The sequence below is a fragment of the Macrosteles quadrilineatus genome, unplaced genomic scaffold (assembly GCF_028750875.1).
Source record: "Macrosteles quadrilineatus isolate MER2022 unplaced genomic scaffold, UCM_ALF_1.0 Scaffold_1__1_contigs__length_201487025, whole genome shotgun sequence".
In the NCBI taxonomy this organism is placed as follows: Eukaryota; Metazoa; Arthropoda; class Insecta; order Hemiptera; family Cicadellidae; genus Macrosteles; species Macrosteles quadrilineatus.
This window is the reverse complement of record NW_026542594.1, coordinates 94,298,627-94,319,840: the sequence shown is the minus strand read 5'-3', so window position 1 is coordinate 94,319,840 and position 21,214 is coordinate 94,298,627. Positions and strand designations below refer to the sequence as shown.

Below are 21,214 nucleotides of genomic sequence, written 5' to 3'. Positions count from 1 at the left end.
AAAAAGAAAAATAAATACTGTAAATTGTCTGTAACGTAAATATTGACGTTTACATACAATTTTAATCAACGTATTTTATAAAGGCTGATGTGATATATTTTAAAAGGAATATGACCTTTCTGTCATGACAGTAGCTGCTTAAATGCAGCCAAATGTCGTGCATTTTCAATAATGTTACCAACCCAGTGGGCCATGGTCTGTAATATAGGACACTACAAAAATTTTGTCAAAATAGGTGCCATTTTAGGCAAGGTTTCTGTGTTTAGATGTTATTAGACACGGTAAGAACACAATGAACTTCTTCTGCAGATGAAATAATCAGTTGGAGAAATATAAGCCGAATTATAAATGTCACAATGAGATTATAAATGTAACAATAAGAAATAATTGTAAGAGTTACTGTGATAAAAGGATTTTCCACTGATTTCGTAATGAAACGTTATTGCAAAATATGTCATGATACAGAAGAAAATCTATTTAAAAAACAGAAAATAACATTGCAAATACTTCTTTTGGACAATTCAGTAACTCCCAATAAATGTGTGTTGTTTAAAATACAATTTAAAAAATGAACAGCTGTTTGATTAAAAGGTATTATCCACATGGCCAAAATGTAAACAAATCTGTGGAGGAATCTTTAAAGGCTTCTGGGGCAGAACCCAAAAAGAATTTACTTAGTTTTTCTTTTGATAACTCATCTATAGACCAATACCGTTCTTTGGACACCTTTACCAAGTTTCTACGCCCAGCCGTTCTCTCAAATTAGTGGAGACAAAGATTCAAATTAAATATTTCGATTCCCCCATGTTAATCTTATGGGAGAAACCCCAACTTTGATGGCCTGTGGGGCAAAGCCCGAGCACTTTTATTGCAGTAATTTGAGAAAAGGGGCGTCTACACAAAAAATACTGAATTTTGACACCTCGTTTGTAAAAATCCGTCCATTATTAACGGAGGAGTACCGGTAGTGTTTCGTAGAAATCGCCTTCACGTATTATATATAAGGATAATTTGATAGAATATGTAACGTCAATCACACCTTTAAGAGGAATACCACCACATAACCACATAAAGGGATGTCTTTTTTTATCACCATTAACCACAAAACCGAAGCTACCTTAATAAACCAGCATTTATTCACAAAAGGATTATATGTTTGCTGCCTTTAGCAGAGTTAAACCTATGTAGTGATTCAAATGATTTATTGAAAATAACATCAACAAAGTCAAACAAAGACAAACAACAAACTGTTTTTTACACAAAAGATATGGCGTACAGGGTGTTGTTTTACACTACACACCTACCTTCTTTAAGTGATGAAAACTATAAAGATAAAATTAGAAAAAACTAGACTTTTAAAACCACACTTCTATTTTCAACAACTCATATAAAACTATTATGACAACAACAAAACAAAACCATATGACAATTAAATTAGTCAAAAGTAAATATTCATCATATCAACAGACTAGGAGATATAACATCCTCCCACCGAGTAGTATTACTACTCAAACATGAACCTTTTTGGAACTTTGATTTTTTCGTCCAGCTTGTGTGACGTGCTCCCACCGTGGCGGTTAATAATTCCAATCTTGGAATTGTGGTTTTCTTCAGAGGAGCAACTCTTGATTTTGCAGACAATAATTGGACTCTTACTTCATCTTCAATTTCAACTCTCAAGTAAATAACTGTAGCATAGGCATCTTTACTTGCGTCGCAAAATGTATGAATACTACAACCATTTGAATCCATAGTCATTTTACCTATCCATCGGGGTATTTTCACTTTTCCAAGAGCGCTTAGCTCATTATACCACAGTATGAATAGTTTACTGATGTCTGAACTTACTTCAGTGTCCCAGTCAATTTTCAAGTCCCACATACTTTGCAGAAGAAGTTTAGGAAACAAAGTAACAGGGCAAAGGATACCAATTGGATCAAAGATATTGTGAGATATGGATAAAATGTCTCTCTTTGTGATTCGAGACACGTCCAAATCTTTAATACAGTTCGTGAGGTTAAAAAACAGAACGTCCTCAATATAGTTCCATTGAACTCCCAAAACATTAGTGACGAACTTGGTATCTCCTTCTTCAATGACGCTCGTGGCATGCCATCCTCCTAAATCAAACTTAGCGGCAGCCATAACTTGTTTCGATTCTTCAACAAAGTGTTTTAGTTCCTCATAAGTATCTACACTGGTCGAAACATTGTCCACGTAAAAACTTTTACTCAGCTTCTTTACCACATTATCATCATACTCCTGAGAAGTCATAGATTTTTGAAGATGCAGATCAATTAATGCCCCTAGAAGAAATGGACTACATTTCACTCCAAAAACAACTCTTTTATGGCGGTAAACAATACTTCGGCTTCTTTCATTGATGTCAAACCATAAAAACCGAAGAAAATCTCTATCTTGTACATTTAACGATATCTGTAAGAAGGCTTTTGCTATATCAGCAATAACTCCAAACTTCCCTTCCCTAAAACGCATCATAACAGAAGGAATCAGTTCAATTAAATTTGGTCCATTTTCAATACAGTCGTTCAATGAGGGTGAAAACTTGGTCTTTGCTGATGCATCAAACACTGGACGAATTTGTGTGGTAATACTACTCTCCTTCACTACAGGTCTATGTGGCAGGTAGTGAAAGTTGTTGTTCAAATCGTCAGAAGGTACAGCTTCAATGATGCCATCACTTAACCACTGTTTAAAAACTGAGTCATAGTCTACGGTAAAATTGTTACCATCCAATTTCTTTACAACTGTTGATAACCTCTTTTCGGCTAACTCTCTGTTACTAGGCAAAGGAGGATGACAATAAACCCAGGGCAAACTTACTTCATATCGACCTTCTTCATTTATAGTGGTAGTTTTTATAAAATGATTTTTAACTGCCAAAGCCTTTTGCTCTTTGGAAACTGATTCACTTGTATCAGTAATGCCTATAGTGTCTAATCTCCACAGTTCCAATATGTCAGCATCATTAATAAACATTGATGTTACAACAGTGGAGAGTGTAGTTGAACCTGTACTACCACTAATTATAGCCTTACCCATCAGTGTCCATCCCAGAAGAGTTTCCATAGCCACTAGTCCAGATTTCAGTTGAATCGTATTTCCCGTGAATAGTTTACCCGCTATATCCGCTCCAATCAAAATACCAATTGGTAGCTTGGTCTCATGTATGTCAGTCAGAGAAACATTTTTCTCTATAAGTTCCTGTATCCAGGCACCTTCGGTAACAGGTGGAATTTCCCCACATATGGTAGTTTGACTCAATACCTCAAAGTTGCAGTTGTAACTGTAATCTTGACTGGTTAGAAACACACGATGTCTGTTATGAATTACTTCACCAGATTTGACATTACCAAAAAGAGAGTGTATGATTGTTTCTTCTCCTAAGCTTTCGTAATTCATTTTTTCAGCCAAGTCCTTTAAAATGCAAGAACGCTGTGAACCAGAATCAAAAAGAATGCGAACAGTCTCAAATTGATTACTACCTGGGGTTCTTAATCTTGCCTTTACTGTTTGCAGAAACACTTTCACTCTGCTACTTGATTTATTGGCCAAAGCGGTATCTTCCACTACTGTCATTTCTTTAGATACCTTATCAACACATTTGCTTACACACTCATTCACTACTTCTTTGGAATGAATACTAGGACACATTATAGGATAATGTTTCCTTTTACAATTAGAACATGACAAATGAGTTCTACAATCCTTAATACGGTGACCAGGCTGCAAGCAAAGGAAACAGCACCTCTTTTCCTTTAAAGTGGACACCTTATCAGACAATGGCAATTTCTGAGCAGCAAAACAGTTACTACTCTTATGATTCTTATCACAAAAGACACACTTTTTGTATAAGAGTTTTGAGTTTTACCAGAGGACATGAGGCATGAAGCTGTTGGTATGTCTATCTTACCTGGTTGAGTTTGAGATGACCTTTTAAAAGATTTCTCCTTCCCAGAGCTACTTATCCCAAAACCTGCCATGGCTAGACCGATTCTCTGTTCCCCTTCAACTTCAGACAACATAAACTTCATTAAATTGCTGAGTCTTTCCTGAGGGTCTGTACCTACTTTCAAAGGGCTTCTTTGCCACGCCCTTAAGAGATCTTCAGGCATACAACTTTCAACTAACGGGTATAACATGGAGGAACATTTATCTGTTGTAACTCCCAAGGTATCTAATGCACGCATATGAGACTCAAGTTTGTCATATAAACTTTGTAAGTTCATTGTGTTCTTGCCTCCTAGAGCATTTTGTAAAACAATTTTCATGAGTTCCCTGACATAAACCTCTACCAATAGGTCATCTTTACCAAATCTGGCTTTCAAACATTCAATTGCTTTTGGATAGTTTGCACCAGTCGGAGGAAAACTCTGAACTACATCAAAAGCTCTTGATCCGATAACTATGGATTGCAATAAATATTGAAACTTATCCTCTGAATCAATGTCTGAGTCACTATGAATTTTGCTAAACTGACTCCAAAAAGGTAGCCAATTAATCAAATCTCCATCAAACTTTTTAATCTCTATTTTAGGGAGCTTAAATTTCTTCTTACTAGCATTGTTACAGCAAGATCCAGAATGAGCACTAACTACATCGTTACTTTGTTGTAGTAAATTCTGGACTCTTAATTTTACAGCTTCAAACAAAGCTAAATATTCTCCAGCTAAGATTGTTTCAGCTAACAGCTCATCTTCAGAAACATTATCATTATTCAATAACAAATCAAAGATCTGAGAATTCAAAACCTGGAGTTCATCAACCTTTATCTCCAAAAGCTTTAGAGTGGTTTGAATTTCAATTTTGTCTGTGGTTTCATTTTCAACTAAACTGTTTAGTTTGTTCAATGTTTTAGAAAAATAAGCCCTATATACTGTTCTATTTTTCTTTAGATTTTCCATCATAGAGATAGGTGAAAAACAAGTCCTGTCACGGTCGCCAAATGTTGTTTTACACTACACACCTACCTTCTTTAAGTGATGAAAACTATAAAGATAAAATTAGAAAAAACTAGACTTTTAAAACCACACTTCTATTTTCAACAACTCATATAAAACTATTATGACAACAACAAAACAAAACCATATGACAATTAAATTAGTCAAAAGTAAATATTCATCATATCAACAGACTAGGAGATATAACACAGGGATATCTATTCTGACAAATAGATCTTTTATTTATTAATTTGTTTTATATTATTGAGCTTTTTAGGAACTTATGTCTTTACAAGTCATTAGTGGAATATAATAACAGTAATTATTTATTTCAGAAAATATGTTACAGCATTAACTGTGATTTAAAAAGCATATTGGACTTTACCAACTGTGTTATTGCAAATGCAAACTATTCTTTTTTTGTCCTAGGACACTTGACTCCAGCCCGGTATTGTTTTTCACATTACTTCAGACTAGAACTTGGGACTGTGGCATTATCACTTAGATCAAATCCATTGGTAATTTGGCGGGATTTGAGCCCAGGACCTCACAGACCACACACAGAGCGTAGAATAAATATAGAGGCGGCACTTGCCGTCTGGAGTGAAGCAGGCTTCTCGTACCAAGATGGCGACCGGCCCGGTCTACATTTACATTTAAACCATTATATTGTTACCATGGAAACCACCAATCAATATTTACTTTTAAAACTCTCACCTCAGAACATTGAATGCCTGCGGGGCAGAGTCCTAGGTCAATATCGAAGGGGGGATAGTTCAATATGTATCCTTGGAGTGATAGCTTCATCTAATTCATAAAGTAGCATAGAATAACACAGTGGTAATGACGCTGTGTTTTCAAAGTGCCTATCCCGACTCTCTTACCAAGATGGTGGAAATCGGCTTCATTACTGGTATAGCTGTGGGTATAGGAGTGGCGACTCTATACTTATTCTATGCTCTGTGCACAGACATAAGTCCCATGCTGTACCACTAGATCAGTTCACTCGCCAAAGCACACTATTCTTAAAACTTATTGAGATTATACTGAAGGTGCCTTTTCAACTATTAACTGTAGGCCTACTAGTTTATAATTTTATTTGTATATTATCTAAATGGGTAAAATTTAAATGAGTTAATTAAAGCAGTTTTTTTATACAATTTTTAATGATACTAGATCACAAAGTTAAATTACATACAAAATCTTAATCTATATGGCAAGTCAACACTAGCTGGTGAACCGACACAAGGCACATAAAAATAAATAAAATAGGAAACATATATTACAATCTATTAAAATTTAACAAGGATAAACAATTATTTAACAACCTCAGTTTAAAATTTGGAAGCTGCCAATATACATTATGTTGAAAGATATTTGTCTACTTTCAACCTCCTCCACTTCTTATGTAAGACAACCGTATGTTGAAATATCAAGCCGAGTCAAATTCCTCTGTCCTCAATTTTGTAACAAATTTTGAACAGTATTAATCTAGTGAATGAGGAGGGAATATTTTGGGTTGATATTTGTTTTGCACAATTTAAAATACTTTAAACATGTTTAGCCTACCGATACAAATAATAAAAAGGTTAAATACCTGTTGTACTGTGTAGTCAGCGACCAAGGTTTAAATACAGATGACCGACAGTACAACAGGTATTTAACCTTTTTATTATTTAAAATACTTGTTCACCTTGACATAGAGCTTATGTAATAGTATATTACGTTACTAGTCCTGAAAATAGGTGTTTACCGGACGAGTGTGATTGTTCCCGTGCAAGACGAACTCGAGTACGGGATTATCATTCGAGTCCGGTAAACAAATTTTGGACGAGTGACGTACGATATTTTACACCATACTACAAAATCCGTACAAATCCTTATATATTATCACCGACTCAAGGACTAACAATCACTAGTCATAACCTCTAAGACAGATTTTTTTTGTTTATAACCACTCTCACTCATTGCCAAATACAGTATATAATCAGCTGGTTGGTGTCCGGTAAAACTCATTACAGTACAGCAGTACGTAATGAAAACCCATTTGATTAAGCTGACGGCAGACAGCTGTTTTCTGGACTAAATCCTTTCGTAGGAAGTTTGTCAAAACAGTGTAGTGTGGCGTAAACATATTTCCAGTATATTGCAGTTGAAAAGCACAATATTACAAGGGTAGTACATTGATCAGTGCCTAGTACAAAATAAAGTTAAATTATCACCTGAATTAGGCTAATTCAATTTTGAACTTTCATGTATGTAAAGAACTGAATAGAGTAAACAACGTCATACTAAATACTGCCTAACTTAAGTAATTATTAAATATGAAAGCTTGGCTGAGCAAAAGGTTTATAAAAACAACAATAATAGACTACAAAATCACAGTAACAAGACATAGGTACACGAATATCAGCTACTTTAACACCTTTAACTGGATTTAATTTATGTATAACAAAAAGTGTATTCAATAGTTATCTCTAGTAATTGACAATAATGAGCTTTACCTTTAAACTTGAGGTGCCAACAAATAGATGCACTAGCCTACCAACAAGTAAAAAAGTGAAGAAATTATTTTAAAAAAAGTGCAAAGCTCTTCAGTTTTTTTTTATATTATTATTTTTTTATAAATTTTATTTACTTGATTGATTACACATATTTTATCAAACAACAATTTTTAACTACTACTTAAGGGATTTTTAATTAAAAATGTTGGTATGAGTAAAATGTTCAACTTTGTACAGCAACGAGTTTTTAGCTGAAAAAACCAAGATTTGTATTTTAATAACAATAAGTTACACTAGTCTACAAAGACTCACTGTTTTGGTAAAATAATAATATACAGTTTGTTTAAGCTGTGTAGGGTGCCTCAATATCCGTTTTAATATTAAATATAGAACGTGGTACACCTTTTGAAGTGATGAAACTTAAAGGAAATAATTTGTTTAGAAGGAAACACCCCAAACAACACCTCATATTGAAAAAAGAAAAATTAAAAAAACCAATTTTTTTCTTTTAATGTTGATTTGAAAGCTGTTTATTTTTTATTAAGACTATTGAAATAAGATGATACTCAATGGTGCTTACAGTTGGAGCCCTGACCAAACTACCCCAGCAAAATAGAGTTGTCTTTAGTTTTGGACGTAAAGCAAAACTGCAATGAAAATGCAGTGCTAAAATATAAATAAAAATTAAAATAGATGCCTCGTAATACGTTAAATTAGACAAGGTTAAAGTTTAATCTACAATCAAATAGATGCATTATTAGATCTGTGTAGATAGTATTGATTATTATAAATATCTAAGATGACCCGGTAGAGTTAATAGTTTATAAAAATTAGATCCTGAGTTTACTTTTTAAGTTTTGGAGTTATATTTTGTCGCTTGAATTAATTTCATAGTTCAAAAAGGTGACAAGTTCCATTGTCGATGTTGTAAAATATACTGATGTCACTCGGAACTTATCTAACATCCTGTATATTAATTTAATATTTTCTTAGAATACTACAATAAAAATAAACAAAACTACAATAAATAAAAATAAGTCATGATGGAAACTTGACTGAACTTGTATGTACAGAATATATAAACTTACATAATTCACTGCAAGCAAACAAAAAATGTTCATCCTCTTAACCTTTCCTTAAAGTAAACTAATTTTCAAAATGAAAAATCAAAAATATCTTTGTAATTATTTAATCTGTAAAACTTACAGCATATTATATCTGCAATATAAATATAACCTGTTTGTGATAAACAAATTTGTGATGCTAGATGACAAATAAATATGGTTAAGATTTTAAAAAGAAAGAAAATTAACTTAAAAATTATACTTTTACTTTTCATAAAACTCAAACATTTAATGTCTTGTAATTTCTATGTTATTAAATTTAGATTCTAACATCTATTATTTGATTAGATGTTTTTGAGAAGTGTCCAGATTGGTTCCTAGCAAGCAGAGGTGGGTGAAGGGATGACCTCCATGTCATCTCTACATCGAGGGATGTACAATGTTACACACGTGTGTTCCCAGATGTCCTGAGGATACTTCTCTGTGGTAGTCCAGAAGTTCAAGTCCAGATCGTAGCACTCTATAGCGGCTGTAAGTATAACACACAAAGTAATAAATTACAATAATTTGCTGTCAGCATTGAGCAATCAGTTTTTAAAAATTAACGAGCTGTTGGCCCGTCCTACGTACAGGAATTGAGTAGTCCATTAAACCTGTATATAGTTTGTCTGTTAATAATTCAAGCAAAGTTTAAGCAGTTCAAAATTTATAGTAAAGAAAAAGCTTCCAAGATGAATTGAAAAATGTGATCATTGTTATTTTCCCAAACTTTTCTCAAAAGTTGAGTAGAGTAGTAAAACAATTTTCATAAGCTTTCTTTTCAAGATTCGTGTACTTCGATTCGTATACAGCAATGGTTATAGAATCTTACTTATTTCCTATAATCAATGACAAAATCACAGAGTATATAAACTAACCTCATAGTTCTATGGAATATTTTTTTATTCGACCAGCTGTTAGTTATAACAAATTATATTTCACTAAAAAAACTCAATATTTTAAAGACTGCTTTAAAAAATTAATTAGAACATTTAGTATTTGATTATGTATATTTAAATAAACTCTCATCCTCTTACCGACTAAACGAACGTATCAATTATTATAGCATTACACATAGTAAATAAGTCAATTCTACATATGTCATTTCATTTTCATCCAAATGCTGAATTTGTGTCAAAAACGCTGAATGTTTACAGCTGTTACTTTAAGCAAATGGTATTATATCAAAAGCTAGAGTAAAATGTTAGCGTCGGCTGCTAGAATTTTCAAAATTTTAAACCTTATTTCTAAAAAACTGAAACCCTAAACTAAAATTATGGCTTCGATATTCCTTAGTTCTCAAAATTATCTTTCTTTCAACACAAAAATCATGAAAATCCGACAAGTGGTTGATTTGGAATCGTGAAATAAAATACCCCCGCCGCAGCAAACCTGCAGACTAAGCGAATTTCAACTTGTCTGATTACATTTTTACCAAAATCCTACTAATGTTATAAATGAGAAAGTTTGGATGTATGGATGTATGTATGTTTGTGACAAGTAAACACGAAAAATACTGGTCGGATTGGGCTGAAATTTGGCATGATGATAGCTCACGTTCCCGATTAACATATAGTCATATTCTTATCTCAAAAATCCTTTTGGGCTCCGCCCCCAGTGGCCCTGCAGTTCCCCATGTTAACCTTATGAGTATTCATATTTAAAGGGAATTAAAGAATTTAGCCAGCTGTTTCAACTAAAAGAGTTGGTTCTATGATATGCAAAAGCATTAAAAATTTATAAGATTTATCAACAGGGTGCAGCACTATTATTTTTTCATTATTTATGAAAACAGCTAATTTGAACAAAGCAGCAACAAAAAACTGTGATACACAATGAGAACTGTCAAAGTAGGATTGTTTATAGTTATGTTTTTAATTTCATGAATAGTTTATGATATATTTTGCGAATTATTAATAATCTATCTTTCTCTATTGTGTAGGTGAAGTAGTAGAACATTATGGTAGATGTGTAATACTATCGCATACCGTAAATTTGAGGAAGCATATTTTCTCAAACCGTGTTTTCTCACTTCGCAAACGCAAAGATCGGATATAACTGCAATAAGCATTTTATACTTATTTTCCAACCCCGTACAAAGGACGGACCGTACTCTGCTAGTATTTCCATAAATAAGACATATTTATTCCCTATATAAATATTTATATTATTATTTATATATATTAATGTTCATTAGATTTAACGAGTGCTTAGGTTTGCTGCTACGTTGAAGGTAAAAAGTGTTTTTTGACCATACTTGAATAGTGTAGGATGAAATAAATAAATTTGCCAAATTTTATCAATATATATCCATAAACAAGTAAACTACAACAATTTTCATTTTCTCCATAAGAATAACATGGGAATTTTAAATAATTACACTATTTTTGAATTTTCTCCGTGACCGTTAGGCAGCGCTTCAATATACTAAATGATTTATTTTTTTAAGCTCTACAAAACGGTTTGAAAAGAAATTGCAAAATATTTTGTTTTTAGGGTCAAAAATGGGAAAACCCCATTTTTACCCCATAAAATCCCCCATAAACCCCCGTTCCCATGGTCCGACTATGCTGGATCGCGAACTCGTTTGAATAAACATAGGTTTACACGTTTGTACCAAATTTCATCAAAATCGGATCATTTTTGCTCGAGTTATCGCGCTAACGGACACATATACAGGGTGAATAAAAAGTCAAAACCCCCCCATCTAATATTTTTCCAAGTAAATATACAGAGACATCCTTTTGGTGGTCGTGCAATCTTATCAGGAAGTTTCATTTTATGATTTTGAAATTTTTGAGTGTCCACCCAAAAGGGGGGATTTGGGGGGCAACTCACATACAGGGTGTTTTTAAAAGAATGCCGGTATTTTAAATGGTTATTGCTTGGATACTATTCAACGTAACTAAATGTTTTATACGTCAAATTGAAGCTAAAGTAACTAAGTTGTGTTTCCCGTGTACCAAGGGAGGAAACTTTGACCTTGGCATGCATGAAATCAGGTGCTGGGTGATAGGTCGCTATTGTGACTCATACGCTTGACGCCACTCGCCAGTACGACGAGTACGACGTTTACGGCGCAACAGAAGGCACGGACTGTAGTTCGCAGAGTTTGTATCTATTGCTAAATTAAACTAAATTTTAAATCTATTTGATGTTAAAGAAACTTGAAGCTGGTTTAATGAGTTTCGTGGTACCGAAGTGTTTTGAAAAGACACCTGTTTTTGTTTTTACCTGGCCGGAGATGACATAGTCGAAGAAATCCGACCATTCTCCATCAGAAGCCCAAAATAATCGATTGCCCGACGAAGTCTTCAGTTTAACAAACCTAAATTGGTCACTTTATGATGTTATCTATTAAAGATAGAGTTTTTGTGCCGAAAAAGATTCAGTTAAGACATCAGATCGCCCTAAGCGTAAGGACTTTGCCAGTTTTACGCTCATAAAAGATTGATGAAAATCTGAATTTTATAAAATTAATCCGAATTGTATGAGTGAATGAGGGAAAAACTGTATTCTTTTCCTTTCAATTTGATGTTGAAATCGTATAATTATCTTGAATAGTCCCCGAGCAATGACCGTTTGAAATCCCGGCATTCTTTTCAAAACACCCTGTATTTTAAATGTAAACCCCCTGCAAGTGACACCTCATTTTGAAGAGTTTACGAAAACTTAAAGAATGGTGAAAACTAGAGGTCGCTATCTCTTCTCTATCCAAAATGATAACCAATATTACCATTACCACCCAATTTTACCATTTCCTACGTCACGGACCTCAAGCTAGTGTCGTCATTTGATTATATTTATGATCCATACCGTTTCTGTTCTAATATCTGTGGAATAATGCTATCAGCTATTTCTTTATCTACTGCATTCAAAAGTCAACAGCTGATCATATGTCTTTGTTTATGTGTCGAATACTGCTTCCATAAGGATTACATTGAAACTTTGAGACCCAGTGGGGTGGATTCCTGAGAGACTTTTTTAACACCATATAGATGTTGGCACTCACCGACATGGTCTTTACCACCATGCAAAATTTGAAAACGATTGATTCAGCCGTCTAGGAGGAGTTTGCATTTTACAAAATGCATAAGAGTCGACGTATAAGAGCTTCGCTCGCTCCGCTCAATAATATAACGATATAACAGGCTACAAAGTTTTTTTTTTATCAAATAAGGTATTTTGTCATTTATACCATCATTTCATCGGCCATCTGCAACTCACCAACTCAGAATCAGAAATGCTGCATTATGTTTAGTCCAATCTGCTGACGGCAACCTAGATAGGTTTTAAAAGTTTGTGAATAAAATCCTATCCATTTAAATTACGTAAGTAATGCAATCGCTATCAAATAGCATTTTCAATTCAACTCAAATCTCATAAGTTACGTTTAACCTACAACAAGTTAACTCAGTAGGGATGAAGATCGGATGAAATGAAACTCAATGGACACAAGAATCTGAATAACAATAGGAAAGAACTTTCTAGAATTTGGCCTGAATAAGAGACAGATTTTAGTGAGTTTAATATTGAACTCTCAGTCGATTATGTGATGTGCAAACCCAGCTTATGGACACTAATAGGCCAATAAGTTGGAACCTACTGCTTCAAAGAGCTAACCCACTTATAATAATGCTGTTAAGGGCCCATAACAAAGTTGGACTAGGCTAAGATAACGGAGAAGTGAAGATCAAGACATACGAGCATACATAAAGCTGGGCTCACAGGTGTTTATTGATTGTACCAAGGCAGTGGAAGAATGGTGAGACAGACTGCGGCTGAGGTAGATCATCTTAACTTCAAAAATCACAGTATACACTTTTGAAGGAAGGCGGTGAAGCGAGGAAGTGCTCTGTCATGTGAAGTGTTTGTATTACGTGTGTCTGTTGATATAAGTTGCCTAGCCTAGGTATGGCTTGTCAAGTGTTTTGTTAAAATCTGTTGCTAATGTCACAGTACTGTGTTTATTTGTTCATACAACAATCTGTGTTTAATGTGTTTATCACTGACGGGGAGTGTAGGCCTACGCTAGTAAGTTCAAATAAATAAAAGTAGCCTGAAAAAGCCTACCTAGACCTAAAAAGGTAATGTATAACTTTCTTCTAGCTACTAGACCTGTGTCCTTCGTACTTAGGTTAAGTTACCCATCTTCAGGGGGACAGTTTTTCTTTTTTATTTATTTTTTATTTGCAGAGAACCTACGATATTTTATGGTATTTACTCAGGGGAGGTATAGAAGAGGCTACGATGACAGCTGAGATCTTCTTATTAGCTGAGGGAACGCCATTACCGTAACAAAACGTTCGACATTCGTCGGCCTCGGTGGTCTATTGGTTAGCGTACCGGGCTGATATACTGTAGTCCCGGGTTCGAATCCCGCTGGTAGCGTTAACTTTTTGTCCAAGATTTTTTTATTATCAGCAAGTTTGGTTGGTTTGGTTTGGTTATTACAGTTTAATTTTATTATTAAGTCATTATAAAGTCATTGTCAAAGTGCTCTCTACTACAGCGCTGTTCACGGAGGAATTTTGAACTAAATGCCTCATTTGTCCCCTAAGTCATTTGTCATTTGCCCTAAGTCAGACCTGATATTTTATCAGATATAGCCAATAATATTTGTTTGATATAGCTTATAGGCTACAACTTATTGTATCGGATCATTTTTAAGCGATACGATTTACCTTAATCCATTTATCAAGTACGCCTAGGCCTATTTCAATATTGAACAATTTAAACCTAGGATCTTTTTTAAGGAGACTCTTAACACTGTGTGTAGCTTACTTTTTTGTTTTGATAACAATTAGAATTAAGTAGAGATGGGCCGATACCAAAAATTGTCGATACCGATACCAATTCCGATACCACCAAAGTACTCTCGATACCGATACTTCCGATACCTAATAATATTAAAAAAGGGCCAGACATCACTTTTACGCGGTTCATATTAAATAAAAAACTATATCATACATTAACTAAAATCAAAAGAAATTTAATTACAACCAATCTATATAAATAAAATTAGAGCTTTGTCTGTACATTGCTCAAAATTATAAATTTTTAGATTATTTTTCCGTTTTATACAGTAAAGAAGCCGAAACAAGTCTCATCTCTATTTCTGTCTGTCGGTCTGTCTATTATGGCCCAAAAGGCATTTTACGCGGCCTTCTCCTGAAAAACGAGAGTACCTATTCATCCAGAGATCCAAATCATTTTAATGTATTCACTGGATTGGCGAAATTGTCTTTAGCTATTAAAATATGGCCTCGCTATTTTTGAAATAAAATGACGGATGTTTAAAACCCCGATTTCATGCAATTTTTGTCAAGTTTTCTCCCAATGTCCATCACATAATCATATATGAAATAACGAACAGCTGTTCGGATCAAGATTATTTTTTCTAGCTGTCACTGATATGTTTACATTAAATGTTGTTTACAAATACCGCAAACATTTCCAATAACGTTTTGAAAGCAAAATCCAAACCAAGTGAGATTAAAAACGATTTTCCTTACATAAAGGATTTAATTAATCTAAAGTTCAATAATGTGTATTGTAACCGTAAATGAAATTAGAGATCCTTTGTGTATAAAATTGTTCTGAAGTTTTGATAACCGGGAAAAAGACCTTGAATCAGTGTTGTAGGGCTGGGAACTTACATTTATACAATCATCGTCGCCAATAGCTTACTAATAAGGTTTTCACTCATTGACAGTGTTTTAATGGCGGTTGTGTGAAGTGTAAAGTGAAGATGCTAAACTCGCTTTTCCAACGTGTCACTTTCGGTTTCTAATCACCGCTATGAGCTGCAATCGCTGGACCATACAGCCAATAAGCCCATAGACTGTATCTTGGGTACGTAGGCCTACCCAATTATTCATGACAACCTATTCGACGACGATCCTTGATACCTTATATAATATGTTAAGTTGATACTTTATATAATAAAGTTTCAACTGACTACTATAAGATCCCCGTGCGTAGAACGGGTACACAGCTAGTGTGAAATAACAATAACGTCAATAACATAACCTCAACAGTCAACAAACGGATCACACGACATACACTGTAACGTATTTGCAACACCGCGATCGTGCATATAACAGGACTACTGCATCTCTAAAACGCTAACCGTGATTGGTTTATTGTCGTCCTCTGATACAAAACCAGCCAATGAGAAAGGTTTTAATAAGTTAGTAAAGACACTAGCACTCGGTGCGGCGTTCAACATCAATCCAAGTTTCAATGTCGCTAAAACATTGGTGATTGGTTGATCATCGTCGCAGGGCAGTAGGTGAGCCAAGGAGATCGTGTCTATTAAAATGCCAAGGACGCTAGCGCTCGCAGTGTTGATCAACCAAACCAAGTATCCACGTCGCTGTAACATTACACGTCATTGGCCGAACATTGTCTCTGGATGAAAAACTAGCCAATGAGGTTGTGTCTATCAAAATGGCAAGGCCACTAGCACTCGCAGTGGTGATGATCAAGCAAACCAAATATCATCCCTGGAGTTAAAAACTAGCCAATGAGGTTGTCTCTTATAAGTAGGCAAACAGCTAGGATTCTCAACGGCAATTTACCCGCTCTGAACTGACTTAATCCGCACCGATTCGTACCGTTCAGTGTCAGTATCGGTATCGAACCCAAAACAGGCAAGTATCAACGAGTATTTTGGTATCGAGTATCGGTATCGGCCCACCTCTAGAATTAAGGTAACATTTCTAAAAACGCAGAGGATACGCATCCAGTAACCGAACGTGGATTAGGCGTCCGGCAGTGACATAATCGGGTTGTGGGGGCCCGGAACACCATTACCACAACGATACGATGTACAGCCATCGGTGTTTGTGGTGTAGTGGATAGAATACCCGGCTGATGTACAAGAGGTATCTAGATCAAATCCCTTCGGTAACACTAACTTTTTGTCAAAGATTTTGCTTAGAATGACATTTCTTCTTAACTGTACATCTTTTATAAAAATTTCAGGCATTTATAATTTTATTTTATGAACAGAATTTAACCTTCAATCGAATTTTTCATTATCAGCCAGTTTGTTTAGTTAGGTTAGGTTATGACAGTAACTGCCGGACGCCTAATCCACGCCCGGTTACCGGACGCATATCCTCTGCCTTCTAAAAAACATCATTAATCTTTTGTGTTAAGAGATAAATTTACAAAGATATAGGCTAAGTTAACTTTGAACTATTCCCGCTTCAATATTGTCCTAGGGCTCTGCCCCGTGGTCTTTAAAAAATTTGAGGTGAGAGATTTTAAAGTAAATATTGATTGATGGTATCCATGGTAACAAAGAACAAACCTACAAAGTTTAAATGTGTAAACAAGCAGAACTAACTGTCAAATAAATTTTGATTTCACAATTCCACACAGCTGGTTCAAACATATTAAATACTGCACGAATATTAGAACAGAGAGGTAAGGATTATAAATTTAAAATAATGATGTCACTAGCCCGAATGTAAACATTATTTAACTTTACTTAAAAGGAGCTGTCAAACCATATGATGGGAACAGAGGTTTATGGGGTAAAAATGGGTTTTTCCCATTTTTCACCCTGTAAACATAAGATTTTGCAATTTCTTTCCAAACCATTTTGTAGAGCTAAAATAACAAATAATTTAATATATTGAAGCATTGTTGTATGTCCAACGGTTACGGGAAAAATCCCAAAAAAGTGTAAATTTAAAATTACCATGTTATTCTTATGGAGAATAAATAAACTGTTGTAGCTTGCTTGTCTGAGGACATATTTTTATGAAATTTTGTTTACTTCATACTAAGCTAACAATAGGCTATTTCAATGAAAAAACCAATTTTCTTCCATGTAGCAGCAAACCTACAGTAGACTCTCGCTCATCCGGATCAGCCTTGTCCGGACTCCCGGTAGTCCCGATCAGCAATCGTGATTTTTTTAGCGGCACAGTACAGTAGAAGTCCGATTATCCAAGCGAAACGGGACAGAGACTACCTTGAATAATGAAAAAAAATTGGATAACACGGCGGTAAAAATTATTACCGGTGAAAGTGCATATGCCCGGGCTATCATTACTGTGGACCTGGAACAAAATTCGGCCGAAAAGATTATTACCGGTGGAAGTGAATATCCCCCGGGCTATCATTACTGTGGACCTGGAACAAAATTCGGCCGTAAAGATTATTACCGGTGGAAGTGCATATCCCCCGGGCTATCATTACTGTGGACCTGGAACAAAATTCAGCCGTAAAGATTATTACCGGTGGAAGTGCATATGACCGGCTATCATTACTGTGGACCTGGAACTAAATTGAAAAAAACGGCTATATACAGTACTGTGTATTTGCTCGACTCTCGATATTCCGGATTTTTCGTAATCCGGACCGGACGTCCGCCACATTAGTCCGGATGAGCGAGAGTCTACTGTACTCATCAAAATTGATAATATTTAAATAGAAAATAAACCTGATAATTTTAAGGGAATAATTTCGTGGAATTCCAGCCAGGTAGATGGAAATTATCTAAGTCTGCAGGTTTGCTGCGGCGTGGACATTTTCTAGTTTTGTAGCAAAATGATTGAAAACTATTCCCAATATTTGGTCTAAACTCTACATTTTAGATCTCTTTAGAGTCTGAGCTCTGACGTCATCCACCTTTTTGATTTGAACCCAATTTTCAGTCTGCAACGTTTTATGGTATTGTTTCTTAATTATTTCTCATTATTTATGATTTCGGTTGAAAAATATATATTATCATTATTTAGTTTGTTTGTAATTTCTTATGTACTTTAATATTTTAGTTTTAATCACCGTTTTTGCTGCAAACGATCGCTTTTGCCCACCAATTCGGTCCATTATAAATTCAGATTTTTTAACATGTTTTAATGACCTGGATAGACAATTTTATCAAACAAATACCATTCCTTTATCCGCTTCTCTACCAATTTATATTAATAATATATTCCAGAAGGTTTGTGGTATTTATTCATAATTTACAATAATGTAGAAATTAGTTAGTTGAGCCAAACTAGGCTAGTAACTGATTAGATACAGAATTTATATGTAGGCTTTTATAAGTAGGCTATCTTTCTATTTATTTTTTGTTTTGTAAAACCAAAACAATGTGGCCATTGACATACGACCTGCCACAACCTCCCCAACAAGCTTTGTAAACTTAATCTGTGCGAAAATGGTGCATTCAGTTTAATAATGTCCGAACTGATGTTCATGACAAAGCGAAAAGCGGATGCCTGAGCATTCTGACTGATGGAACTGGTTCCTAAAGTTGATGAAAAGGTTCACGAAAACCACCGATTCATGATACAGTGCTTTCGCTTTGGGCGTCCGCTCTTTGCTTTGTCATGAACGTCTTTCAACGTCTTGAAAATTTCCGCAAAAAACTTTAATTCATTACGTTGTTTCCGTAAACTTCACACTTAGTGATGAATGTCTATTAGTTTTAAGTTTAAGTACAGCGCACACTTCAGTTGAAATTGTGAAAAACGCAGGGATGTTCCCGTCATCACAGCTGGCTGGACACCGACTGAGTTGCCGAGTGTGCACACACAAAAAAGTACGAGATCGGCGCACCCTAGCGGCGTCAGAAAGAAATGTTCCTTTGTTTCTGAACAGCCCTTGTATTATTGACATACAATAACCAGGTGACTTACCAGTGTCCCTGTCAAACATTGCATTGCTGTGAAACCCTCCGATTAAGTATATTACAGGGTGTCTACTACATTCTGGATAAAAATTTCATGGACAATTCCCGTACATTTAAGGACACTTTGCCGTAACCTTTGTCGGTGTCATTAGGCCTACCGAATAATTTTCCTGATTTGTCAAACTGTATTAATCTTGTTATTCACTGTAGTTGTACCAGAGAGAAAAGTAAATAATAATAGATAAGAGTTAAAAATTACAAAATAGAAATTTATTGAAAGTAAACAAACATAGGCCTACCTATACTTTAGGTGAAGCTTTTATAGTGTAACAGAGAAACGCAATCATTGTCTCCTGCGATAGCGACAAATATCTCCATCCGTCACGTAAACTTCATAACATAGCTTATCCGATCCAGGCGGATTAATTTGGCATGATTTGCCCTGGCACAACGTTAGGTTCTCGACTACTTTTGAAAAAAAATCTTTAATGCATATTGTTACTCAATTCTTAGTACAAAATCAAGGTATGGTAAGCGGATATTAATAAGCAATAAGCACAGAGTAAGATTAATGTATTTTCATTTGTAAAGTTAATATCGACACATAGCAATCATTAGTTGTTTATCTTATAGGCTCAATTACATTTTCTTAATATATTTTACAGCTCTTTCAAGAATCAAAATACCCAGGCCTAAACCTAATTATTTAGGAGGGCCTATAAACTGAGTAACAAACAATGAGGTTATAATAGCAGCAAAGTTACAATCATCATTCTAGTTCATAAGATTTTGATTGCTTAAAGCATACAACTCAATAAATAAATATATGGGAAACAAAAAACATTGAAACCTGAATAGCCAACAATATAAGACAAAGATACAGAAAATGCAATGACATAATTTGAAACCAAGCAGGCCTACATAGTGATAAAACATTAATGCAAACAACATTGGTTGTGGTTTTGTCAATTGAAAGATAAAATGTCCATAAAAAAGGGGTTAACTTACAAAATAAGACTGTAGATTATTTACATGTTTAATATGAAACCATAAACAGTTTTATGGCACTAGGCACTGGCCGCGGCAAATTGAATCTTCAAGCCGAAAGTACAAGTAAGAAGTGAAATTTAACAGCCATTATAAAGCTATTATTTTCACGATAAAATAGGTTTGGGATATAATAATACTTACCCTAGTAATAAATACCCCCGTCGCAGCAAGCCTGCATACTAAGCGAATTTCCATTTACCCGGCTTGATTTCTACTAAAATATTCCCTATAAATTTACAGATTTATTTCCTATTTAAATAACATTAATTTTAGTGAGTAGTTAGGTTTGCTGCTACGGGGAAGATGTTGAGGTGTGTTTTTTCAATTGAAATATTTATAGCTTAGTATGAAATAAGCCAAATTGCCAAATTTGATTAAAATATATCCATAAACAAGCAAACTAGAACAGTTTATTTATTCTCCATAAGAATAACATGGGAATTTTAAATTTACAATTTTATAAATTTTCTCCGTAGTCAATGAACATTAAAAAAAACTTCAATATACTAAATTAATTGTTTTTTTAAGCTCTTCAAAATGGTCTAGAGAGAAATTTAGAAATTTAAAGTTTTTAGGGTCAAAAATGAGAAAAACCCATTTTTACCCCATAAAACGTCCCATAAACCCCTGATCCCATGGTCCGATTATGCTGGTTTGCGAACTCGTTCAAATAAATGTAGGTTTACACGTTTGTACCAAATTTCATCAAAATCGGATCAATTTTGCTCGAGTTATCGCGCTAAAGGACACATATATATGAATTTGAACGGATGGTGTTTTTGGCCTCTGGGGACCTCAAAACGAAAAAGTAAATCGGTCCCGGGTCTAGGTCTTACCATGAGACCTATGGTAATAGCTTATTCCCTATATGGGAAATTCGCTAAAAAGAAGTTGTAAAGGAATAAAAGTGATACAACTTTTATGAGCTAGCTGCTGAGT

The 21,214-nt window shown here is 34.6% G+C and overlaps 2 protein-coding genes across 5 annotated transcripts in view; both read right to left on the bottom strand.

Annotated features, from left to right (window-relative positions):
• Positions 1 to 1,455: 1,455 nt before the first annotated feature.
• Positions 1,456 to 3,675, bottom strand: LOC128999010 (uncharacterized). Its single transcript, XM_054425368.1, has one exon. It carries the CDS (start codon positions 3,673 to 3,675, stop codon positions 1,456 to 1,458), a length of 2,220 nt encoding a protein of 739 aa, XP_054281343.1.
• Positions 3,676 to 8,638: 4,963 nt separating this feature from the next.
• The window catches only part of LOC128989179 (kelch-like protein 26), a 138,981-nt gene continuing 126,405 nt past the window's right edge, over positions 8,639 to 21,214 (bottom strand). For all 4 annotated transcript variants that reach the window (XM_054411075.1, XM_054411244.1, XM_054411187.1 and 1 more), the window contains one exon: positions 8,639 to 9,058. In XM_054411075.1, coding sequence (XP_054267050.1) covers positions 8,907 to 9,058 — 152 coding nt within the window. In that variant the 3' untranslated portion in view covers positions 8,639 to 8,906. The remainder of the gene's footprint in view (positions 9,059 to 21,214) is intronic.

What these genes read in the sequence shown, in the direction of transcription:
- LOC128999010 (XM_054425368.1), bottom strand. Translation starts at nt 3,675, where the DNA reads ATGTGTCCTAGTATTCATTCCAAAGAAGTAGTGAATGAGTGTGTAAGC.